Source organism: Rhipicephalus microplus, chromosome 6 (assembly GCF_043290135.1).
Source record: "Rhipicephalus microplus isolate Deutch F79 chromosome 6, USDA_Rmic, whole genome shotgun sequence".
Lineage (NCBI taxonomy): Eukaryota > Metazoa > Arthropoda > Arachnida > Ixodida > Ixodidae > Rhipicephalus > Rhipicephalus microplus.
In genome coordinates this window covers 140,885,506-140,904,160 of record NC_134705.1, presented here as the reverse complement: position 1 = coordinate 140,904,160, position 18,655 = coordinate 140,885,506, and the positions used below count along the sequence as shown (strand labels likewise).

General features: G+C 45.3%; 2 protein-coding genes across 2 annotated transcripts in view; one reads left to right on the top strand and one right to left on the bottom strand.

The window, feature by feature from the left end:
• Positions 1–1,821, top strand: part of LOC142766037 (endothelin-converting enzyme 1-like) — a 30,507-nt gene extending 28,686 nt beyond the window's left edge. Inside the window, exon 7 of the mRNA XM_075867851.1 lies at positions 1,633–1,821. Coding sequence (XP_075723966.1) covers positions 1,633–1,821 — 189 coding nt within the window. The remainder of the gene's footprint in view (positions 1–1,632) is intronic.
• Positions 1,822–11,056: 9,235 nt separating this feature from the next.
• The window catches only part of LOC119168426 (protein VAC14 homolog), a 61,303-nt gene continuing 53,704 nt past the window's right edge, over positions 11,057–18,655 (bottom strand). The window contains exons 14-17 of the mRNA XM_075866753.1: positions 18,184–18,263; positions 16,524–16,695; positions 13,957–14,075; positions 11,057–12,805 (exon numbers count right to left, since the gene is read on the bottom strand). Coding sequence (XP_075722868.1) covers positions 12,756–12,805; positions 13,957–14,075; positions 16,524–16,695; positions 18,184–18,263 — 421 coding nt within the window. The 3' untranslated portion in view covers positions 11,057–12,755. The remainder of the gene's footprint in view (positions 12,806–13,956; positions 14,076–16,523; positions 16,696–18,183; positions 18,264–18,655) is intronic.

The following is an 18,655-nucleotide window of genomic DNA, read 5'->3' as shown; positions in this document are numbered from 1 at the left end:
TTCGCCTACAATTCATCTCGTCACAACACTGCCGGATATTCGCCCTTCTATCTACTATATGGCCGGGACCCAACTTTACCTTTAGACACGTTACTACCTGCGGCCACTCAATATGCCGGGGAAGCCATTGCCCGCGCCGACCACGCGCGCCAAGTCGCCCGTAACCGTCTACAGGCTTCACAGGCGCGCCATCAACAGCTCTATATTTCTCACCATAGGGACGTGCACTTTTCTCCGGGTTCTCTCGTGCTCCTCTGGTCACCTACTCGGCGTGTGGGTTTGTCTGAAAAACTGTTGTCGCCCTACACTCGACCATTCCGTATCGTTCGCCAAGTGACAGACGTCACGTACGAGATTGTTCCAACCCATCCAACAAAGTCATCGTCAGCTCCGAGCGACACCGTTCACGTGGATCGGCTAAAGCCCTATTACCCCCCTTCGGCATCATCTGCGTAAATTTAGCACCGGGACGGTGCTTCTACCGCCGGGGGTTATGATACAAAACAGCCGCTAAACACGGCTGCATGAAAGAGGAGGACGAAGTCAGTTTTCGTTGGATGCTGGTTTGGCGCCATCTTGCTCGTCGAGTTATGTGCGCTGTAAATAGATCATTCAACAAGTTACTCATAACAATATGTATGACGGCACGCTATTTGTTGATTGAAGGAACAAGAGCATTCCCATTTTACCCCAACAGGATATCAATGACATGGAACAGATGGCTCGTACTATAAAAAAAAGACTTTGATATATTATATTCGGTTTGACATTCTGCAAAATCTTTTAAAATTGAATTGTTTGCTCTCGTATTTTTTGAGAGCTTCGTGTATTTTATTCACCTTAAAAATGAAAGTACGATTAATTTTGCTGCTGCCAAATTAACCAAATATTGCATGACGTCTTAGTTCTCCACATATTTGAGCAAAACAAGACTTAAAATTCGTAATGTTCTTTTTAGGAATGACACTACGCAGTGCGTATTTTTTAATTTTTTATTTGTTAAAACCAGAACTTGTGTTGTCTCATTATATGGCGCTTAAACGAAATTCATTGAGCTTTTGGTTCGGTAGAACAGCGGCAACGTCTATTGACATCATTGAAATACATATAACGCGCTCTTTCTTTTTTATTCTCGCTTTACCGGGCATGGCTTGTCACGCCGCAAAAATGCTGATTGGCACACTAAGCTGCACTACTAAACTTTTTGACAGCACTTCATTGAATTTGCTTCATTTGTTATTTTAATAGCGCAATTCCTCTGGTGTGTAAAGTGGTCTAAAGTATGCATTATTAGCGCGATACAAAAGTGTGCTCACATTTCAGGAGCTATAAATTATTTGTAAACTATTGAACAAATACTACAGAGCTATTCGATTTGATTCGCTCCTGGTACTATTCGACTGGTGTTTGATTTGCACTCCCTGTTAATTGCCAGACACGCCCTCAGGGCAGAAACTTTGCCCCAATTCAGCGTTTTGAATTCCGCATGTAAAAATATTGCGTTAAAGGTCCTAAAACGTGAGTTCTAAACGCTTCACCAGCTCATTCGTAGGCGCGAATAATTGCTGGTAGTTAAAAATGTTGTGGACAAAAGAAATGCTATAGGATAAACGCTCTTGTTTTGCATTGCAGGATTTGACAGAAGAGAAAGTGTTCTTCATTACGGCCTGCCTCTCTACTTGTGCCAGGACGCCGTCCGACAACCTTTTCGGCGGTGACTGCAACAAGGCCGTCATGAACTTTGCACCATTTGCAGAGGCCTTTAATTGCCCCGCGGGTTCCAAGATGAACCCGAAAAACAAGTGCTCGTATTACGACTGATTTCGCGACACTTCTTATTGATTTCGTGGCCAACGTAAAGTCTGCCAAGCTTATCGCGATTTATAGCGTTCTTGGACAAAATGTGCTATTTCACGCTGCGCAGGTTTTTAAGACTGTGACGCTCCTGAATTGTATGGCTAATTCGTTCCATGTCTTTTTTTTTCCACTGCTAATTCTTATGCCTATTTTATTGCATGCACGTTGCGCATACAGTTGCGTGCCGTTTTCTAACGACGCAATATTTTGCGCAGTAGTTGCAAGGGCGTAGCCAGTAGATGGCACTGTGATGTGTGGTGCGCGTTCAGAGTGCGCGCCTTCGAAAAGTGCGCGTCACGGAAAAAAAAAACAAAAGGAGAAATACCAGAGTGCACGTGCGGTGCTGCTTAAACAAGAATGACGACGTTAAAGAGCGTCAAGCACGAGGATGCGTGGCAGGACGTGAAGTAAACAAAAGGTAAAACATCCAATGGGCAGCGAACACGGAGATTTCAAGGCCCAATGGCTTGACACCACGAAACAGTAGTATCTCCAATGAGAACGAGACAAGTGGGCCAGAGCTGAAGCAGGAGCCTGAGGAGACCAGAGCAAGGGGAATTCGAGGCAGGCAGTGCAAGCGGAAGGTCGTCACCGGACCGGGCGCTGAAGATGGGCCGTTGGGTTCCGGACCCGAGCCTACAGGACTTCCACCGGCCGGGGCCTCCTGCTGTCGGGTTCCCGCTCCAAAGGACCGTGGCCATCCGGTCCTGAACTCCTTTCCAGAGCCTGCGGACTTCGGTTCCGGCAGGCGAGCTACAGCCGTCGGGCTCCGGGCCCGAGCTGTGCGCCCAGCTGCTTGACTAGGTCGACCCTAGTTCCCGGACGCGTCGCCACCAGCCTGCGTTCTCCCGTCTCCGACGTGTCCACGCTCCTCAAGCCGAAACCATCGCGATTTGGTAGGGCTTTTCGACGTGTCGCCAGCAGCCAGCGTTCCCTCGTCCTCGTCCAGCCCACGCACTGACGCGGGAGTCACGGCGTTCCGGTTTCTCATCACCGCCGAAAACCAACTTGTGGGTGAGACTGCACCGATACTCTTGCGCTACTCCCATCACTCAGCCCCTTTCGAACGTTAGGTTTAGTTACTGACTTTGAACGTTTTTGTTGGGTGTTTACAGATGTGTTTCGTCATGTCCAGTCAACTGTTTATTAAGTGTTTTGTTTTGTGAGGAATCTTTGCCTTTTTTTCTTTTCAATTAAACTTTTTGTGTGTTTCTTGGAAACCGAACGGCTTTGTCCTTATTAACAAAACTCTCTGAGGCTCAGCCCGGGAGAAACAAATCAGCAACAAGAACCTGCATCACAAATTGGCGTCCGCAGCGACAGGACAAAGTCGTTCGTTTTTCCAGTAGATTTTTTGACGCGGTTAACACGATGACGAACACGTGGGAGTTAATTGAGTTGGCGGATAAAATGGGACTGACGGGAGCGGAGTTTAGAGTATGGTACGAGGAGCGGATGGAGAGGGAGCGTGAGCAACGGGCTGCAGAACGAAAGGCGGCGAAGGAAAAGCTTGAATTGGTGCTTAGAGCTAAGAAGGAGGAGCTAGAGCGCGTAACGCGTGAAAATAAAGTGTTGCTAGAGCGTCAGACACGCATACTGAAGCAGCAGCTCCAATTAGAGAGGGTGGACTTCGAGCGGCGACTCGAGCTTGCGATGGCGAAAAGGGGGCAGCTGGCGATGCAGAAGGTCGAGCAAGCGGTGAATGTTTGCTCCGATAGCAGCGTTTGCTGGAGGGAAGTCGATTCCTGCAAGGTTGGCCTCGAGCCTCGCGACAGCCTTACTTCGGAGCGAGAAGCTCAGATAGAGGAAGGCAGAGAGGTGGACAGCCAAGAAGGCAGGAGTCATGAGGAGTTTGTTGAAGCGACGGAAAGCTTCTCTGGCTGGGAACATATCACTTCCGTTAGCTGCTTGGGGACCTCTGAGAGGCCAAGCACCTATGAAGAAGAGCGCCTGGATATGGGCGACCTAGAAGCTGTGGAAAATGTGGTGGAGCAAAGCTTCGATAGCAGGGAACAAAGAAGTTCCATTCAGAATGAGGTGTGTATCAGAACGTCTCAAAGGCCGAGCACATTTCGGGAAGGGGTAGGGCTACCTCTCAATAGCTCCATGGAAGGAGCGCTAGAACGTCATTGGGAAGATGGCAGCGAATGCCATGAAGGCTCTGATATAGTGGCCACTGATTGTTTTGTACCGACAGAGGTAGCAGCAGGCACCACGTCAATGGTCCTAGACCATACGTATATCTCACTCAGAGAGAGAGGGGATTCTAGTTCACAGGATAGCGTAACTGCTATTTGTCCGAGAAAACACGATGGGAGTGCTGAAGCACTCTTCAAAATAAACAGTATCGAATCGGAGGTGGGCTCGATAGTAGGTATGGAGAATGCCAGACAGGGTCTTGAACCTGAGAACGTGATTGGTTTTGAACCTATAATTAAGTCCACTCAAGATGAGCTGTATAATGACCGAGCACAACGGCATCCCTTCTCAAGAATCCAGGAACCTCACACGCTTGTCGGAGCGTTTGGGCTTGCTGAGGGCACCCCGAGCTTGTGTTCATTAGATGGTGAACTAAAAGAAAGCATTTGTGTGAGAGATTGTGGCATTTGGACATTCGTGTCTCAGTGCGTTTCGTGTCGACGCCGACGGCTCGAGACCGCGCCCTGTTCCTCTGTGACCGGTAAGCGTTCATGTGGCCGGCGGGGGCGCAGACACGCGTTTCAGCGAAAGTGCATAAAAGCATGTTTGCCACAGTTACTTTCGAAACGTGCGAGAAGGGCAGTGCGTCTGGTTTGGGACGCGATAACCTGAGTGTAGGGTTAGAAAACCGGTAGCTCTTTCTGGACTTCGACTTTTAGATGCGGACACAAGTAGCTTTGTCCATAGTCGATTTTGTAGTAAAAAGGTTTATTCCGGGTTTCAGAACTTTTAAATGCAATTGGGTGAATCTAAAGTTTAAGTGTGGACATTTGGACGATGTAGCGAACTGTAGCCCGGTGATGTGTTGAACTGCGTGGTGCAAATATGTGGTTTAATTGTGACGTAGTGCAGAACGCGCACTCATCGGCAGTTTTTTTTTTCTAAAAAAAAAACTTGAATAAAAGGGGGGCGTATGTGATGTGTGGTGCGCGTTCAGAGTGCGCGCCTTCGAAAAGTGCGCGTCACGGAAAAAAAAAACAAAAGGAGAAATACCAGAGTGCACGTGCGGTGCTGCTTAAACAAGAATGACGACGTTAAAGAGCGTCAAGCACGAGGATGCGTGGCAGGACGTGAAGTAAACAAAAGGTAAAACATCCAATGGGCAGCGAACACGGAGATTTCAAGGCCCAATGGCTTGACACCACGAAACAGTAGTATCTCCAATGAGAACGAGACAAGTGGGCCAGAGCTGAAGCAGGAGCCTGAGGAGACCAGAGCAAGGGGAATTCGAGGCAGGCAGTGCAAGCGGAAGGTCGTCACCGGACCGGGCGCTGAAGATGGGCCGTTGGGTTCCGGACCCGAGCCTACAGGACTTCCACCGGCCGGGGCCTCCTGCTGTCGGGTTCCCGCTCCAAAGGACCGTGGCCATCCGGTCCTGAACTCCTTTCCAGAGCCTGCGGACTTCGGTTCCGGCAGGCGAGCTACAGCCGTCGGGCTCCGGGCCCGAGCTGTGCGCCCAGCTGCTTGACTAGGTCGACCCTAGTTCCCGGACGCGTCGCCACCAGCCTGCGTTCTCCCGTCTCCGACGTGTCCACGCTCCTCAAGCCGAAACCATCGCGATTTGGTAGGGCTTTTCGACGTGTCGCCAGCAGCCAGCGTTCCCTCGTCCTCGTCCAGCCCACGCACTGACGCGGGAGTCACGGCGTTCCGGTTTCTCATCACCGCCGAAAACCAACTTGTGGGTGAGACTGCACCGATACTCTTGCGCTACTCCCATCACTCAGCCCCTTTCGAACGTTAGGTTTAGTTACTGACTTTGAACGTTTTTGTTGGGTGTTTACAGATGTGTTTCGTCATGTCCAGTCAACTGTTTATTAAGTGTTTTGTTTTGTGAGGAATCTTTGCCTTTTTTTCTTTTCAATTAAACTTTTTGTGTGTTTCTTGGAAACCGAACGGCTTTGTCCTTATTAACAAAACTCTCTGAGGCTCAGCCCGGGAGAAACAAATCAGCAACAAGAACCTGCATCACAGGCACACCAACCTGTGCCCCCCCCCCCAAAAAAAAAGACCATTTCAAGGATGTGCCAATCCCGAAATGACAAAGGTGTTCCCCACCCCACCCCACCCGGAAAACAAAAACTCTGGCTGCGCGCCTGAGTTGTTGCGTGAATAAAAAAAATATGTGGCTTAAATTTTCAGCAGCTGTCGTGATCGAAGTTATTAAAGTGACTGAATATACGAACAGCGCAACCAAATAGTAGTTACGGCGTAACTAAGGAAGCAAAAAAACAATAAGGAAAGAGCGCCCGACTTTCAACAATGGTTTATAGCACAGTGGTGTAAATATATAGTAAAAAAATGGTTCTGCGAATGGGAGATTGGGGTACATTGTCACCAGAACTCTTGTCACACGCAATATTTTTTTTTGCAATAGCGCAATTATAGGGGAACTTACACGTATACCGTCAAGCTTACTTATGTGATAGGCCTCCGTGATCTAGCGCGTCGCCGGCTAGTGGTGCTTACATTACGTCGCTACGCTCCAAGAGGGGCCCGCAGCCGCAATCATGGCAGTGAAATCCGAAGTGTCCTTGAACGGCATTGTGCACATTATCATTATACCCTCTTAAACAGTCATTCAATCACCTTTAGGTTTGGTATATCCGTTTCTTACTGCAAGATATATGCGAAGAAGATACACAACACCAGCAACACAAGGAACAAAGCGCGTTCTGGGATTCACAGAGCATCTTACTCTATTTGCAGCTGGATGATTCACGAATGTACAAAGCTTTAATATGTTTTCCACGGCGGGAAAGACAACAGAGATGCCAGCGCGTTTCCCGTTTTATTTTTTCACCTATGCGAGCGTTGTGCAGATAAAGGACTGCAAGACCGTTCTTGGGAACTCGAGGCTGCGGTTGCCCTCCTTTGATGTTGGATATGCTTCAAAAGCTTTTCCGCTACAGCAGAAACCAGGGCGAACTTGAGCTTCGAAACTGCGTCGACTGCGTTGCATCGAGTGCGGGCATGACCTCCTCAAAGCGTTAACAAGGCAAACAATAATGACGCCCCTTTTGACCAGCTTTGAATGAGCAGAGTTAAAAAAGGTAAAAGTGTTAGGCCTAAGAAACTAATCGGATTGCCAGACGGTAGCTCATGTGTAAGTTCCAGGGAATGCAGGTGATCCTTAAACAAACCTAGAAGACTAAAGACAACTTCAAAAAGATATTTACTTGTCTCTTGTTGTCCAAGTCTATAGAGATCCAAACATAGAAGACTAGGGACAACTTCAAAAAGCTCTTGACTTTTCTCTTGTTATCCAAGTTTTTAGGTTTCTATAGATTTCATATTTGTCAATTATTTGGACGCCTATTTCGAAGTTGTCCCCAGACTTCTATGTTTGTTAACGAATCACTTGCATGTGCTGGAACTTGCATACGAGTTACCGTCTGGCTACCGTCCAGTTTAACCAGGCGAAAGTTGAGCTTTTCAACCACTCGCGCCATTCCCCATGGTAACGTCCGGCACTTCTTTTTTCTATGAATCAAACGAACAAGCAGCATTTAATTAAGTTTCTTAATGCACAGAAGGTTATTTCGTGCACGAAAGTTCGATTACTAATGATTATTGGTAGACGCTAATTCTTACCTCATCAGGATGATTTGCGAATTTCCTGCTCGTGGCGCATGTGGTCTCGTGTATTTACAATGTTTATCGGCAATTATGCAATTGCTGTGCATAATATTGCCATTTTAGGCGTTGCCATATATTGAGCTCTCACTCTGACATAAATTGTTCGTTGACTTAAGTGTTCATTTAAACGTACGTTGCTTTGTAAATCTTCCAAGTTAGGAAGAAAATAGCAGCAGACGCCAGCTGCACTTGAGAGAGGGCCGGGAGAGCTGGCAGTTGCCAGTACTTCGGTAAAAGGGGAAAATCTAGGGAACTGCGCAGTTACCCCGAAAAGGGCTCTTCTTTCCTCAAAAAGTCGGAATGCGCGCAAAACATTGCACACGGAGCGTCAAGGAGGGGCACTTTCCTCCTTGTGGAGTAAAGCGCCCGTTTTTGGGAGTAACTGCAGGAATGTTCGCGCCGTGTGCAAACGATCCATCCGTGCCTACACAAGCCTGTTTCCTTGCAGACGGGGCCGTAGCGTGGCGTGCTGGAGTGGTTAGTGTACACGCATACTGACTGAGTGGTCGTGAGTTCGAATCCCGTGTGTTTGCTTCAAATTTTTCGAGCTTTCTGAATGTGATGCTTGCATATCTGTTGCATATATAATCAAAAGCCAACACGCACTTTGAAAGGCTGGTCAAGCCAACCCACACCTTATTTTCTTTTGATATAACTGTTGCTCCTTTGTGGAGTAACCGCGAGATCGCGGCTACTTCTTTGCAGTTACTCCCAAATCGGTGCAATGGGAGTGGCAAGCTAGTTACTCCTCTGAAGGAGCAACCTCGATACCCCTTTTCCTCCTTTATTTCTTAGAGTGTAGGCCACAAAGTTGGCATCTGCACGGCGTCGGCGAGCCAACACCACAAGGTGCGCGGAGCGCTATTGTTTCTCCCTTCCACCCCGCTCAGAAATGTTACTCTCCGTCGCCGAGAAGGGCGGGAGAACCTCAGTATCAGTCACCACTCAATGGTCGATGACGTAGCACATTTGCGCGGAGGCACGACAAACCCCAGCTGTTCCAGATTAATCTAACTTCCCAGAGAGAAATGTGATAACACTTGCCTCGCCTGGGAGTGGCATATGAAGGTGATGTATTAGCGGAGAAGAGCAAACTTCTTGATCTCCTCCCTCAAGATTGAAGGAGAGTGGGCAAAGAGTACATACACAGTTACAAAAAAAATGTCACAGCTTTGTCGCAAAGGCGACGCAAGGAATGCGATAGCGACAAATCGGAATGTTATGCGAATAATTGCAATCAGATCGAAACGTGCCCCGCGTTGCTCGCGCACAAGTGACGCACTAAACGTACTCACACGTACAGATGAACGCGATTAAGTGCCTCATTTGTTACTTCGATGTGTCTGAAAAGCGCTCCGTTTTCGCAAAAAGAGACTGCAGCGAGTGCAGTGACCTTTGTGCGCCCGGTAGCTACAACAGAATTGTTCCGATGAAAGCCCAGGGTGTCCAAGTTTCTTTACCATGAGACGAGATAAGCGCACACACGCGTGAGCACCTGCCCACCCCCTCATGGAGCAAAGTACGCGTGAAAGATCAACGCATAAAGGCGCGTCGCGATGATCTGGCAACGCGCGCTCATCGCGCCATCTCGTTGGTAATGCTTAAAATACGATAGTTCCACTAAGATCAGCATTGCCAGCGGTAAGCGGTAGATATAAATATCTTGCCGTTTCAGCGTTGAAGGAGGTGCTCCTTCGCGGCTCAATGGTGAACGCGACGCACTCGCAAGCAGGAAGCCGGGCGCTCGATTCCGCACGCCCTGGTCTTTTTCTGGATTATTTTTCTTCCTTGCATTTCCACAAATACAGATACGTATACAAATACGGCGAATGACGGCCAACGCCGGCGGCGAAATCCCGCGTTTTATTGCTATCGCAATAAAACGTTATTGCAATTCTGACCGTGATGTCAAGCCATTATATTGTGCGAACTTCAGCTGTAATGACTTGCTAAATTTGACAATAAAAATAAGTATGTCAGACATAAAATCACTGCTGATAAAGTTTGAAAAAAGCATTTGGGCAAAGTACAACGTAGGTTAACGTGTAGACAAACTTTAGTAGATCCAAATAAATCTTGATGGCCACCATTTCTGTATGTTATAAATACTGAATGTTATTATAGTATGTTATAAATAAATGTATGTTATAAAAGCGCGCGAAGCCAACATCCACCAAACAAGGAACTGCTTATGTCGCCATGATGTTTTCGCTAAGCATCAGGTGCAAACGGAACTTTTACATGCCAGATGTTCATGGTCCTATAGAATATTCTTAGTTAATGGCAAACCGTAATGTCCCCTTCATCACATAGAACCATAGGCTTAACCTATTACATTCCTCTAACATGCATTTTTGGCATTCCTGTGCCCTGGTGTATTCCTTACAGTACTTTTCGTTTAAACACACAGATAGAAATGCGTGGTTCAAATTCAGTTTGTGAGCCGGCACAATAAGCCTGACCTAATGGTTCTTTAAAATGCAATTGTTCTTTGTACAAATTTTTACGAACAATCTATACGACTCCAGCTTCAGTTTATATTATACTTTAATGTACACGTTAGGATATACATACAACCTATAGCTGAACCAATTCTCATTATTTTACAGATAGCTCTATTTTCATCAAGGCTTTTGGACAACTCCGCCTGGCACTTGACAAGGTGGTCTAGAATATTCAAAAATGTGCCACTCGGCGACACTCTCTCAGGCCAATAATAATTGCAAAACAGGACTAAAACTCTCAACCACTGAGAGATATATCTTCATAGACACTGGTGATATGTAGGGGCAGCACACACACACTAATACGATGTCGCGATAGGCCTTACAGAGAACTGGCAGCCCTATTTGTCAATTCTTGCATACACAGTGGCGATTTCTAGTGCCATATGCCCCATTGTACTAGTTTTGGTGAAGACTGTTGGAAGCAGAGATGGAGTAAACATGTAAAACTTTGTATAAAAGAATAAGAATAGAATTAGGAGTCAGCTTTACTCACAGGATTTCCTAACAAATTTTTCAGCTGGGCTAACTGCTATGCATACAATATGGCGAAAAATGCTCTTGGTGGAATAGTTGATGAATGTTTTAAGTATCCACACCCCTCGATACATATGTCACATATTTATATAAATGAAGAGGAGGCTTGCCGATACCATCCTGCAAGCTTTGTCTTCCTAAGCATCACTTTTTATACTAGTCCCACCGCCTTGCACTAAAGGAGCAATTTTGCGTAGAACGAGAGTCTTAGAAAACACAAATGTATCGCATTAATGAAATGGTCAAGCTGTATGCCACTTGAGCTTCAAAGCGTGCTCAAATGTTTGTTCAAGGTGACATGAAAGGTGAACTTGAAAGATTCATACAAAATAAATAGCATAGCCTTTATTTCAATACCATAAATTACACTGTACACAGGCATGCTGACCCTCCATAATGCCCGGGCCTACAATAAGGCAGCTGTTGTATCTAAAACAGGTGGTTGTCATTTAGTGGACGATTTAGCATTCACTACATGTCAATGCAAAGCATCAGCCAACACCCTCTGTGCAGGCCACTGCAAAACCCCCTAGGATAATTTTTAATGTTTCAACCAAACATGCGCATAAAGTTAAGAATGTCATCATGATGAAAAATGCCTAACACAACAGAACTACTAATCACAGGCATGCCACAAACTTCAAGAAACAATTGCTTGTCCACTCAAAGTACTGCGGTATTCCTGGTGTTGGCTGTGATGCCACCATTCGCCTTTTATCCTGTCATCCACAAAAGGAACTTTTTTGTCTTCTTGCACAAATGCGTGCTCACTGCATTTCTCCTCACAGCATGATGAAGAGAACACAGTTAAGAGGAGAGACACAAATAAAAAAGTGCGGCGAAGGAAAGGGCAAAATGAGTGAAGGCTGCTTTGAGTCAACAAATGCCAGTAACTCTTTTGTTAACGCAGAGTTTCAAAAATTTCTCATTGCGGCATGCTTCTTGTAGGTTTGTGTGCAACTGCAGCGCCGAAAATCAATTTTGCCCTCTGGGTGGTCTAGGGGCCCTATAAGGCCTTCAGAAGAAGCCAAAACGTCGTGCTTGTAACGCTGCAATGAATGAAAATTATGAAAACAAACAAGCGATAATACACAAAGCATAGCTGCTGTCCACAACAATTTACATCACTGCCTAAATTCCCAAGTTCCAAAGCTACACCCTATTGTTGCAGTCTAGTTAAAAATAGTTATACAGCTTTTCAATTTCCATTGGCAATTGCAAAAAAATTTGGTGTGCAACTGTGAAACCAACCCACTTTGTACAAATACACAAGTTCAACCCTTCATTCAAAGAACAGCACCTCTATTTCACCCAGTTCAGCACTAGCACAGAAGATTGACACATTTCATTCGCACATCACAGTGTTGTTAAGAGCTGAAGACATCTCTTCAAGAAAATTCAGTCATGTATCACACCAAAATGACAGCGTCTATTCTATATACATTTGTGAACATATTCATTGATGCATTTTTATCAAAGACACACCATAGTCATTTTTGTACCACTAAAGTTGCCTTATCATAATCACTTTTTTTTTATCAGTTTTAATGCAGAGATTCGATGCATAAGAAATGAATATTCCTTTCAGAGAAAAGCCGGAAAAGCCGACATTATGTCACAACAAACAAAGGACAATGTGCTGCAAGTGACACGTAGTGTTAACTCCATGTCCCGTGACAAAACTCGATCCCAGTGAGGATGTGACGATTCAAAAATCTTAAAATGACTAAAAGGAACAGAAGCACCAACTAGGAAGTGTCGAACATGAGAATATTTTTTTTTTCCCGAGTGCTTCTACACAACACTCAGCAATTCATTTTTCATTTTTTAAGATGGAACCATTTTTGTAAGGTGGCTTCAGGAAATGTGCGGGCCCAATGCATGTTACAGCAATAAACATAACGCACAAAAACGGCAATAGTAGAAGGCGTCCTCTTGTCTGACGCGGGAGAGACACCTGACCCTCTGCAATGCGGAAGTCTACGCACTGATGAAAATTGTGACACCTAAGTCGAAACGTTGTCATGCCTGGGGCCCAGAATCGATAGCGCCACTCAGCCGTAGCACTTGGCCTGCATAGCACAAACAAAACAAAAATGCTAGCAAATCTGAATGAATTGAGTACGCCATTTTTCCTGTTGAATTGTTAGGCATACGCGGCTGCAATCACATGACACCTAGAAAAAAAATACTACAAGTACTGTACAGAACTAATTCAGCTCTTATTCATTATCATCTCTTTCTCTAGACTGCACACAATTTAGGACAGAAGAAGAAAAGTGCAGTTACAGGTAGTGTGCAGGAAACCAGCAGACACAGTCTCAGCAGCTTGGCACTCTGCAGTAGCTGGAATACAGGAGTTTTGAACTGTGCAACGCACAGTTGCTCTATACTACTGTGTTAATAAGGCCCTTCTATTGAAAGGCTGTTTCTTCCTCCTATTGTAAACAATGGACAGTGAAACAAACCGCGGGTGGCCTATTGAAAGGAGTGAGACACAAGCTGTGGGCCGCCTATTGAAAGCAGCTGTTGGTGAAACAATGCGGTGGGAGGTCTACTGAAAACAGTCGACAATGAAACAAAGCGGTGCGCGGTCTATGGAAAGCAGTGGGTGGTGAAGCAAAGCGGTTGGCGGTGTATTGAAGGTAGTGGTTGGTGAAGCAATGTGGTGGGCAATGAAGCAAGGTGGTGGGCAGTGAAGCAAGACGATGAGCAGTCTATCGAAAGCAGTGGGCAGTCTATAGAAAGCAGTGCGTGGGGAAACAAAGCAGTCAGCGGTTTGATGAAAGCCACTAGTGGGTGGTGAAAGAAACGGCTAGGTGGTCTATCGAAAATAGTTGGCAGCGAAACAGAGTGGCGGGTAGCCTAATGAAAGCAGCGAGCAGTGAAACAAGGCAGTGGGCAGCGCAACAAAGCTGTGGGTGGTGAAGCAGCATGGCTGATGGCATTTTCACTGCTGCCTGCAGAGGAGAGAATTCCAATTGGTCTGCCACAATCGTTATGAGATTCAATTTAACTGTTCAAGTTATAGAAGGTGCAACAAATGCTGTTGTACACATATGCAGTGCAATATCCATCTTGTCAAATGTTGAAGATGAACTTTCACAAATTCCCGCACTAGCAGTGTCCTTCATTTCTGGCGCTCAACAGCACACGTTTGCCAACATACAAGCATTCAGATGCCGGCGAACAAACTAGCATTTCCTCGCAATCAGACACTCACTAAGCCTGGCCGCTGGCTTAGCCTTCTTGTGAGACTCCTGCACCTTCTGGAAGTGCTCCAGGAGCTCCTGGAAGTTGATCTCAGACTTGCACCTCTCAGCACTGTTGTTCTCCACAAATCTGCACACAGATGACGAATATGAAGCATTAGAAAAAGAAATAGTTAAGCATGCCAATAAGGAGACAAATGAAATAAACAGCTGAAACCCACTCCACTCACAACGCAGTTTCTCACGTTGCAACCTACCTATGCAACCTACCCACCCATGCATATAACCACACCCCCAATTACAAACAGCGAAAAAACCAAAATAAAAGAAACACTTGCACAGGCAAAGCAATGAATCTGACAACAACAAATTGAAATGTTGTATGAAGTAAGGCCACCAACCAACTCCTTTATCATCTAGTCTGGCGTAACTCTACAAAAAGCTGGTATAAGAAAGATTAATCACAGCAGTGAGCGAAACGATAGATGTGCTGTCCATCCCTTCAAAGCAATCTCAGTGATAAGAACACAAAACTTTATTGCAGCACCATAGTAACAGCAAAAATGTACTTGGTGTGTCTATAAACTGATAAAATAAGAAATGTATCACTATTAAGTTGCCTTCCTTGCATTACCATGAAGCAGCTCCGCAAAGCAAATTTGCACACCGCAATTAAGACTCAGAATCTAAACAAAGAGAGCAAAGAATCTGCGACGAAATTCCCATCACCTCAGAACTTGAACCGGGTCGTTTGCAAACACTACCGTCTAATTGTATCAGAAATATATTAATTTCTGTTAGAGCATACACATTGTCACCCTCTACGCAATTCGCCTCGGAGAATGCTGAAAGGCCAAAGAGGTTCGATGAAGAACTTGCTGCTTCAGCGTTCAATGCCTCAATACGTCACCAGAATTTATTGAATTACACTAGAGAACTCTATTGGTTTCCGCAAAATGAACATCTCCTTTACCTCGAACATCTCCACGCATCGACAGGCACGACAAACATGTGAAGCTAGGAGCTGAAAGTGTTCGAACCGACGGACTCCGAAGACCCATGCAAAGGGTGGCATGCAAAGGGTGCACACCATCTTCAGACTGCCTTAGAAGTTACCCGGCAACTGCCTATACACAGGTATTACACAAATATTTTGTCTTTTGTACACGAAATTTTTATTTGAACAATGGACTGCAAGCATGGAGCGCAGAAGGGGCGTGCCCTTGGGTGTGTGTTCACTCACTAGTATCTGATTTTGGAAAAAAACGGTTTTAAGCCATACAAAATACTATTTAGGAAAAGCACGAAATAGAAAATATGCACAAAGAAACACCCTTTTTAAACTGCAAAAAAGAGTGATTTCTTTATGCTTTTTTTTTATGGAGTTATATAGAATTCATGCTTTTTTTATGCAGCTATGTAAATAACAGACGATGACTACAAAATTAATGATGATATGCCTTTGATTATGAAAATCCATGGCAAAAGACTGACACCACGAACAAGAGAGAGCTTGTTGTGCTCAGAGGTGCACTGTCCTAGCTCAAACATTGCAAAACATTGGGTCTTGTGATATCGATTTTTAGACAAGATACTTACTACAACTATTTGCACAGTTAATTGACAAAAGGCTTCATGATTGACGAAGTTAGCTGTTGCCAAGGCAACCTTAAGCTTATTTCACTGTTGCCACAAGCACCAAAAAGCTCCCGTTTGAAAAGGGTTGCTGCGTGTTCGATAGAAATGAGCATTGGATGAGCAATATGTAACAACTCAGCTGCCAGAGATGAACAAACAAGCCTATAATAGCGTTGCCATCTGGGCAGCAGCCAACTTTGCCTTGAGTGCAACTATCCTTTTTTTTTCTATAATCTTTGCAAGTAAGTGACAAGTACTGCATTAAATGATCAAAACAATACAAAAAATAAATAATTACTTCAGCGCAGCAACATGCACACATTCACATTTGAAATAAAATGTGAAAAAAACCTCAACACAACAAAACTAAGGGGACGGGATGTTTCCGTTTTGTCAATGTTCAGGTTTTTTTTATGCTTTCTTCAACTATGAATCTGCACCAACTCGCCGAACCCTCACAGCTAGGTCACGCGCACAATTTCACAAAGCAAGATTATGTGTCAAATACACACGCCCCTGTACTCTACTGAGCGCGCTTCAGAGAAGGTGTGAATATAAGCAGAGGCACTGTCAATTAACTGCAATCAATGACTGTAAAGGCATCAGGACGTTTGAGGGTAGGGTAGATCGTTCGAACTACAGGGCTGTCCAATCTTGGGGCTAACACCGCCCAGCGTGATCCCACTCCGCAGAGTGGTCCTGCATCCACGGCAGCATATTGGAGCGAACAAAAGGAGCGAAATGACAAGCAGTTTACGGCATCAGCTACAGCACTGGAACACGCTGCTCTTGCGCTGCCGAGAAGTACAGGCAGTGCAGGCACACACCCGTATGCCTTCAAAGATTTGCTTTGATGCATGGCCACGCCGAGTGCACCACACAAAGCTGTATTCACTCTAAATGTGGACGGCACTCTGTAACCGATTTAACGAGTGCTCACCTTCGAACAGTGGCGCCAGTATCCATCTGCTGCAGAGACGGGTGCGGCAAGCAGGCGAGCCTTGTGCGCAGTGTGTGGAAAGCCTCGCTCTGGGGTAGCAGCATGAGCAGGCCGTACAGAGACTTGACCAGGTAAGACTGTTGTGGGCTATCTAGCAGCTGCAGGCGCAAGTCTATGCGCAGACAGTCCGGTGCGACACAATCAGCGACCGAACTCACAGAGGGTGCAAACACTTTGTTCATCGCTTACTGTCAGAACAGGAAATATAGTCGAACCTCGCTACAATGAAACTGACGGGACGGGGAAAATATTTCGTTGAAGCGAAAATTTTGTTGTAGTGAAGTCGAAAAAATATAGCTGATCTGAGCTAGCAAAACAAAGCAACGTTTATTCTCAAAATTCAAAAAGTGTCCACTGCTTCCTATTTTTTCCCAGCAGCGTCATGACGCGATTCTCACCCATGCATAGCAAGGTCATGGTGAAAAGCACGCTGAAACAAGGCCTATAACCACTTTCCTCAATGAACAAACAGCTGCATTAGAATGTTAACACCAGCAGCTGCTGTCAAATTGTATCCTACAATTTTGAGATAGAAGCAGAGTATCGTGGAATGGCGACTTTTGCATTATTCTATGCCATTCTTACATCCATCACTCGCGGTTAGCTGATTTTGTTGATAATTCGGACGAAATGCCGCTCTGATTAGTTACCACAATGGCCAAGCCCAAATGAAATGATACGCATTGGAATCGAAAAAAGCATCGTTTCGCACAGCTGGGTGAAAAAAACCACGAACGAAGCGACTGAGCTTCAGCTTCGGTTTGTCTGTGGCTCAAATGCAAGCCAGTGGCAAAGGAGGGCAGTCTGATTACCTTCGCTATCGAGCAATGGTGGCGCCCATGCTTGTTGAAGGGCGGCTGTTTCTGGTGGTGCCAACGCGTGTTTTAGACTTAGCCGACGTATTTTCAAGTTCTGAATATGCATCGAAATGTTAAAAACTGTGTTTACTGTATAGCGATAAATATCTGAGACTGGTATTGCATCGTGAAATTTCGTTGAAGCGGGACGGGGGAAGAAAAAGTGTTCGTTGTGGTGACATCATTCATGCATTGACTCATATGAACTGCCGACGACGAACCGTGAATTTTTCGTTGTAGCGGAAATTTCATTGAAGCAGCGTTCGTTGTAGCGAAGTTCTACTGTATTCACAAAATACTGCACTGAGTTCGCACTCACATTTTTCTATTTGAATTCACTTCAGATCCAAAATTTTGGCTATTCGCACAGCTATAACATCTTGCCACGCTGAAATGCAGTTGCCGTACTTCGAAACACGGCGCAGAAGACAATCACACCAGTGTTGTCAGGAAGCCTAGCAAAACAAAAGCTTTGGAGTTCAGAGAAGCAAATCACCTTTGCGTATATGTAACAATTGAAACTGCAAATGATCCGTCTCGGTGCCGGGCATTACACCGAAACACTCGAAAGTTAAAAAAAAAAAATTTTGGCAAGGGTGTTGAATGTTCCATTGCCTGTTTGATTTCTCTAGTGGATACTTTCTTCTGCACAAAAAATCGAGACTTTTAGGCCATCCTCATAGACCACAAGTACGTTCAGGTGAAGCACAATCTGCACGTCAACATAAAAGACAATAACTCACATGTGAAAATCGGAGACTCAATCAGCTGCACAAGCTTGTCGATTTCAGTGAGGAACTCGACTGTCACCTCCATGTCGCTGCTGTGATACAAGTAGAAGCTAAGGAAGGAATGTTCACGGAAATATTGATTGCACAATGACAGGCACAATCATTTAAATTGAACCCTTTCACCAATCAGTTTTTATTGTTACATGGTAGGCTAACTACAATGTATAAAATGCACAGCCGACTCCTCTTACACGGAACTCAAAGGGGATCCATAAAGCTGTTCCATTTATCACAAGTTTCATTTAAGTAAAGTACACTTACTTAGTGAATCAAAACCTTAATTCAAGTTGCATAAACCTCACCGTACTCATGAGGATGAGTAGGAGAAAAAAAAAGAGCGAAAGGTGGTTTGTTTGGCAAGCTTGAGTTGTTTTTTCACAAGGTACACACGCATTCCCGACAAACTAGCCAGAAATTCTGGACA